Source organism: Hypanus sabinus, unplaced genomic scaffold (genome assembly GCF_030144855.1).
Source record: "Hypanus sabinus isolate sHypSab1 unplaced genomic scaffold, sHypSab1.hap1 scaffold_883, whole genome shotgun sequence".
NCBI lineage: Eukaryota > Metazoa > Chordata > Chondrichthyes > Myliobatiformes > Dasyatidae > Hypanus > Hypanus sabinus.
The window spans coordinates 100,703-107,875 of record NW_026781736.1 but is presented as its reverse complement, the minus strand read 5'-3'; the positions used below and the strand labels follow the sequence as shown (position 1 = coordinate 107,875).

The 7,173-nt window shown below is 51.4% G+C and overlaps 1 protein-coding gene across 1 annotated transcript; it reads left to right on the top strand.

Annotated features, from left to right (window-relative positions):
• Window positions 1-4,477: 4,477 nt before the first annotated feature.
• On the top strand, window positions 4,478-6,725 carry LOC132390399 (stefin-3-like). Its single transcript, XM_059963007.1, has 3 exons — window positions 4,478-4,590; window positions 5,579-5,680; window positions 6,451-6,725. The coding sequence occupies exons 1-3, from the start codon at window positions 4,537-4,539 to the stop codon at window positions 6,583-6,585; spliced, it is 291 nt and encodes a 96-aa protein (XP_059818990.1). The 5' UTR covers window positions 4,478-4,536; the 3' UTR covers window positions 6,586-6,725.
• The last annotated feature ends 448 nt before the right edge of the window (window positions 6,726-7,173 follow it).

Below are 7,173 nucleotides of genomic sequence, written 5' to 3'. Positions count from 1 at the left end.
AAAAATCTTTACTTCCACCGGCCACCGAGAAGGGATCCAAACAATTACAATCTACCCGAACAGAATAAATGAAACAGATATATATCGAAGTATTCACCTGAAGAAAGGTATTTTGAAAATCGTGCAGAATAGGGCTGTACAGCCCCCGCATGAAACGTTATTTGCTGATCGGGAACAGTTCTTAATCTTGATATAAGGTGTGGGAAAATCCCAACATGTAAACATAACCTCAGTGATTCAAACACCAGCATGGCGAGAAGAACTTTTTAACTGAGCTACTGATTTCTTGAACACTGATAAAACCGCAGACCATAGTCTGGTTGGAAATGAAAAGCCAGAAAAATATGGTAACAATATTCTATTTCCTTGTGGGAATATTTCCAAGTAATGGCCTTCGCCCTTCATTTCAAACAATGAGCTGAGCAATATTTGGCTGGTTCAGAAGTTGTGGGTTAGGGATAAGGTTAGTTCCTGATGAAAGGTCTCGACCCAAAATGTCGACTGTTTACTGTTTTGTGCTGTTCTGTGTTTCTTCAGAGTTTTGTGTGTGTTGCTCAGGGTTTCCGAATCAGAAGATCTTCCTAAGTGCAGGACGTCGGCGGTTGCGTTTCTGTGAAACTCAGAGCTCCTTGTCTCTGTGCAAGCTGCGGCCCTGTATGTTGGCCAGGTTCCCCCACGTGCGCATTTCTCAGAACAGGGTGCGGCCTTTCTGCTGAAATCAGGTTCAAACGGTTGGACAGTCGCCGCCCACATGCAGATGTGAGCAAAGATAGCATGATGTTATGTTTAACCCTTTCTGTTTTCAGCAGACTCCATGACACAATGGAATATAAAGTATGATGCAAGGCAATTCTTGCAGTTGCTTTCTGCGAGTCTTACACCATTTCTTCAAATAAATCAGTCGGAGACAGTCTCCCTTCTAAACACCATGTTCATTCAGTGTCCTTCCACATCCACTCTATATGTATCCTCCGGCCCTAGACTCCCCCACTATAGGAAACATCCTCTCCACGTCCACTCTATCTGTGGCCTCTGGCCTTAGGCTCCCCCACTATAGGAAACATTCTCTCCACATCCACTCTATCAGTGTCCTCTGGTCCTAGACTCCCCCACTATAGGACACATCCTCTCCACATCTATTCTATCTGTGATCTCTGTTCCTAGATTCTCCCACTATAGGAAACATCCTCCCCACATCCAATCTATCTGTGTCCTCTGGTCCTAGACTCCCCTACTATAGGAAGCATCCTCTCCACATCCACTCTATCTGTGTCCTCTGGTCCTAGACTCCTCCACTATAGGAAACATCCTCTCCACATCCACTCTATCTGCGTTCACTGGTCCTTGGCCCCTCAGACGGCTTTGGCACGTTTCTGCCAGAGGAACATAAGAACATAAGCAATATTAACAGGAGTTCGCCATCAGACTCGTAGTGCCTGCCCAGGGCCGCTTCTGGCTCTCAAAATTCCATTTTGGGGCGACTTCGTATTCAGGCTTCGCGACCGTGAGATGATTGAATTCTTTCACAGAAGTTACACTCGAACCCACATCCCGCACCTCCGCTGGCAGACACGCTTCAACACTATCTGAGTGAAGAAGCTCCACACAGCGTGTTATCCTCTGCCTCTCCATTGCCCACCCTTGTCATTTTCTCGAAGAACTCTCGCAGATTTCCGTATTCAGAAACCATGCTGACTTTGACTCCATTGATCTATGGTCTTCTGGAATCCCGAAACATCGTCCTCAATAATGCACTCCAACACGTTCCCAGCGACTGAGGGTAGGCTGGTCCATGTGCCGTACACGCCGGAAGACCTTTCGTTTCTCTCACAGGTTTTCCTTCGTAATAGCAATGGCACTTCCTCCTCTGTCCCCTGATCCTCACCGACCACCGCCAGCTAGTGGCCTCCCCAGTGAAGAATGACACAGTGCCCATTAAGTTTGAACATGGAACATAGAACAGTACAGCACAGTACAGGTTTGTACCGACCCTTAAACCCTGCCTGCAGCATAACCCCCCACCTTCATTTCCTCCATATATCTGCCCAGTAGTCTCTTAAAGTTCACTGGTGTATCTGTCTCCATCACTGACTCAGGCAGTGCATTCCACGCACCAACCACTCTCTGAGTAATCCCATCCCTTAACTCAAAGCCATGTCCTCTTGTACTGAGCAGTGGTGCCCTGCGGAAGAGGCGCTGGCTGTCCACTCTGTCTCTTCCTCATAATATCTTGTATACCTCTATCAGGGGAGAAAAATACCAGAGGTTCGTGGGTTAAGGGTGAAGGGAGAAAAGTTTAAAGGGAACATGGGCGGGAGGGCTTCTTCACTCAGAGAGTAGTGGGAGTGTGGAATGAGCTGCCAGATGAAGTGGTGAATGCGGGCTCACTTTTGACATTTAAGAAGAACTTGGACAGGTATATGGATGAGAGGGGTTTGGAGGGATATGGCCCAGGTGCAGGTCAGTGGAACTAGGCGGAAAAATGGTTCGGCACAGCCAAGTAGGGCCGAAAGGCCTGTTTCTCTGCTGTTATGTTCTACGGTTCTGTGGTTCTATGTCTCCTCTCATCATCCTTCTCTGCAAAGTGTAAAACACTACCTCCATTAATCTCGAGATCATAATCCCATACTCTCTAAACCAGGCATTATCCTGGTAAATCTCCTCTGTACCACCACACACTTCTCTGGGTTGAACTCCATCTGCCACTTCTCAGCCCACTTCTGCATCCTATCAATGACTCTCTGCAATCTTCGACAATCCTCTACACTATCTACAACACCAACAACCTTTGTGTCGTCTGCGAACTTGCCAACCCTCCCTTCTACCCCCACAACCAGGTCGTTAATAAAAATCACGAAAAATAGAGGTACCAGAACAGATCCTTGTGGGACACCACTAGTTACAAACCTCTAATCTGAATGTACTCCCTCCACCACGACACTCTGCCCCCTGCAGGCAAGCCAATTCTGAATCCACCTGGCCAAACTTCCCTGGATCTCACGCCTTCTGACTTGCTGAATAAGCCTACCGTGTGGAACCTTCTCAAATGTCTCACTACTATCCATGTAGATCACATCCACTGATCTTCCCTCATCTGTATGCCTGGTCACTCCCTAAAAGAATTCCCACAGGCCTGTTAGACACGATCTTCCCTTCACAGAGCCATGCTGCCGGTCCCTGATCAGACCGTGATTTTCAAAATGCCCATAGATCCTGTCTCTAAGAGTCTTATCCAACAACTTTCCCACCACAGACGTAAGGCTCACTTGTTTATAATTACCTGGACTATCCCTACTACCTTTATTGAACAAGGGGACAACATTCTCCTCCCTCCAATCCTCCCGTACCATTCCCCTGGACAACGAGGACATAAAGATCCTAGCCAGAGGCTCAGCAATCTCTTCCGTTGCCTCGTGGAGCAGCCTGGGGAATATTCCGCCAGGCCCCGGGGACTTATCCGTCCTAATGTATTTTAACAACTCCAACACCTCCTCTCCCTTAATATCAATTAGCTACAGAACATCACCCTCACTCATATCGCCCTCACCGTCAACAGGTTCCCTCTCAGTGGCGAATATCGGAGAAGTATTCATTGAGGACCTTTGGTAGCAAAAACAGGAAGGCAGATTACTATCTGAATGGTGTGAAGTTCGGACAAGAAGAAGTACATCGAAATCTAGGTGTTCTTGTTCATCAGTCACTGAATGTAAGCATGCAGGTATAGCTGGCAGTGAAGAAAGCTACTGGCATGCAGGCCTTCATAACAATGGGAGTTGAGTATAGGAGTAAAGAGGTCCTTCTGCAGCTGTACAGGGCCCTGGTGAGACCACACCTGGTATATTGTGTGCGGTTCTGGTCTCCAAATGTGAGGAAGGACATTCTTGCTATTGAGGGAGTGGAGCGTAGGTTCACAAGGTTAATTCCCGGGATGGCGGGACTGTCATACGTTGAAAGATTGGAGCGACTGGGCTTGTACACACTGGAATTTAGAAGGATGAGAGGGGATCTGATTGAAACAAAGACCATATGTCACCGCTTTCTAATAATTTCATTTCATGTTTTACGGACAGAAGGACGCCGCCCACTCTGCCTTCCCGCCCGTCCTTCCGATGCAATGTGCACCCTTGGACATAAAGCTCCCAGATATAATTTCCTTTCAGCTGTGATTCCGTGATGCCTACGACATCACACCTGCCAAACTGGAACGGCGTGACAAGTCCATCTACCTTACTCCGAAAAGGGCGACATAACCGAGAGGAAAGAGTGGCAGAGAGTGTGAGGCGGATGTTAGAATTATACCTATGAGACTGGTTAGCGCAGGGGGAAAATGGGACAGGAAGGGCGAAGGGGATTGGCTAAGAGGATGGGGAGGGACAGATAGTGCAGAGGCGTGGAGGGAAGGCATGAGGCGTGGGGAGGCAGGAAGGGGAGGGTCTATAAAAGCAGAGACGGGAGCATTGGAAGACAGACAGAGAAGGAGAGAGAGAGAGAGAGCCGCTGACGGAAGGGTTGCAGAAAGACACAGAGCAGCTGAAGATGTCCAGCACAGTGCTGAAGGCTGATGATAAAGTGAAGGATATCCTCACAAAGGTGATTTGTCAGACCTCCTGCACTCGCTGTTATTGAGGAGTGGGGGTGCGCGGAAGAGACGGGGGTGATGGGCAAAGGGTCTGGCGGATGGGGATAGAGGAGGTTGAGAGTGTGGGGAGAGGGTAGGGCCAGAGAGAGTCACGGGAGAGACAAGGGAAAGACTGGTGGGTTAGTCAGGGGCATGGAGAGAGAGAGAGAGAGAGAGAGAGAGAGAGAGAGAGAGAGAGAGAGAGAGAGAGAGAGAGAGAGAGAGAGAGAGAGAGAGAGAGAGAGAGAGAGAGAGAGAGAGAGAGCGAGAGAGAGAGAGAGAGAGAGAGAGAGAGAGAGAGAGAGGAATAGAAAGTCAGAGGACGAAGTGAGCGACTACGGCTGGAAGGGAGGAGAGAAGAGAGAAAAGTGCGAGAGAAAGAGAATGGAGGTATGGAGACAGTATGGAGGGAAGGAAAGATGGCGGCGAGGGCGATGTGGTGGACAGAGGAGGGGTAGAGAGGGAGTGAGAGCGACGGGAGAGAGTGCGGCGACATGAGATGCAGGGAGAGAGTGAGAGAGTCCGGGGGAGACAGCAGGAGGGAGGGGAGGACTGCGCGACAGAAAGAAGGGAGGAGAATGACGAGAGAAAAGGGGCGAGAAAGATGGTACTGATGAAGGAGAGAGAGAGAGGGAGAGAGAGAGAGAGAGGTCATGGTGTGAAGAACAAAATGAGTCTTGAGGTAGAGTTGAAAGAGTGAGGGTAGAGAGGAGAGGCGACAGATGGGGAGAGGAGGGGAGAAAAGGGAGATGGGGAACGAAAGCTCTGGAAAGCGAGGGTGAGAAAGGACAAGAGAGCGCAGGACAGAGGGGGTGGAGTGGAGAGGAGAGATGTATTGGACAAAGTATATTGGAGGAGTTAGGCGGAGACGGTCAGATAGTACGGGGCTTCTGCCTTGTCCCACTCCGGTGGTTTAGCAATCCTTTTCGGAGGCTCTGAGAGATTTTCTGCCCTGCCCAGGTGAGGCCTGCAGTGGAGAAGAAATGCAGTCAGAAAGCGACTAGCTTTGAGCCGATAGAGTATCGTGTGTCGGAGGTGATTGGCACCATGTATCTGGTCAAGGTAATGTCTCCGGAGCGGAGCGTCACACTCTTGGGAGAGTGTAGGGGGAGGAGGAACTGACGGAGACGGGGAGTGTTGTAGGGGTAGGACGCGCGCGATGGAGGCGTGGAGATGCGTAGAGGGGGAAAGAGTGACGAAGACAGGGAGGTGAGTAGGGGGAGGAAGAAATCTCGGATTCGAGAAGGGCTATTCGGGGGGTGGGATTGAGATCAAGTTGCGATGGGGTGTACGGGACGGGTGAACGAAGACGGGAAATGGTATCGGGGTGCGGGGTGACGTAGATTTGGAGGGGTGCATGGGAGTGAGTGACGCACACGCCAACGTGTGTAGAGGAGGGAGGGCTTGATGAAAATGTGGAGCGGTACAGGGGAAAGAGGGGCTGACGTAGAGGGAGACGGGTACATGGGAGTGAGTGACGAACGTGTATCGTGTGTAATGAGGGGACGAGTTGACGAAGACCGGGAGCCGTATCCCGAAAGGAGTGGTTGTCGCAGTGTGAGGGCGTCGGTGAGATTGGAGCAATGGAGACGGGGATGCGTGTAGGGGAGGGAGGTTGCGACGGACACGCTACGGAGAAATAGGATAGGAGGAGATAACGAAGGTGCCGAAATGTATACGGGAGGAAGGGGTTGACAAAGATGGAGCGAGGTGTCCTGGCGGAATGGGTGACTGTGGGGACGAGGGAGGGTGGAGGACGTGGGGGAGGGTGGTGTGGATGGGCGACAGTAGCTCCGTCTGTCACCGTCTTTCCTCCCCTTTCCCCTGAACAGGTCGATACTGGATTCACCCACAATTATCTCCACGTTGAAATCTACGACTCGCCTTGTGGTGGTCCGTTTCTGGTCGCGCAGGCGGAAAACAACATGAGGAACGATCACCTGGTTCCCCTCGTCTGGAGGGAGTGAGGACACCGCACTCGCACCGACCTCGCTCTGCTTCTAACCGCCACGGATCGCCCACCAGCGGCAACCCCTCCACCACCGCCCCCTTCTCCCACATCCCGGCCACACCGCTCGACCGTGCTGTCGGCCTGTAACACCGGGGAATACCAGGACCCCCACTCCCGCCAGGTGGTTCAATATCAGCTCACTTGGATCTTCCTGTGCTCCGGCCGAAAGCCCACTCCCCGACCGACCCCCCATCGGAGGGCTGAGGGGTAGATTACACATCAGTGGCCCCTCCAAGCATCCACTCCCCTCTCCCTGATCACCCCCACCCAAAGGTCAATGGGGTCCCATTGGTCCCGATACCTCGCCCCCACCCGCATTCTTTCAGCTCGCCGGAGCCCCGAGCGCGGTGGATGTTCGACTGCAGACATTTCGCATAAATAAAATTGCATTGATTCAATTGACTCTGTGTTTTGCCTCTTTCTGGGGCTGGTGATCATCCCACGGGGAGGGCGGAGTTGCATGTGCGGAGGGGATTCGTGGGATGCCTGGGGAAGTGGGGAAGGGTTTAATGGTGACGGTTTTGGCGGAGGTCTCCACCTGCCG

Coding starts and splice junctions, on each gene's coding strand:
- LOC132390399 (XM_059963007.1), top strand. CDS start 4,537: ATGTCCAGCACAGTGCTGAAGGCTGATGATAAAGTGAAGGATATCCTC. Junction 4,591..5,578: donor TGAAGGATATCCTCACAAAG/GTGATTTGTCAG, acceptor TGCCCTGCCCAG/GTGAGGCCTGCAGTGGAGAA. Junction 5,681..6,450: donor GCACCATGTATCTGGTCAAG/GTAATGTCTCCG, acceptor TCCCCTGAACAG/GTCGATACTGGATTCACCCA.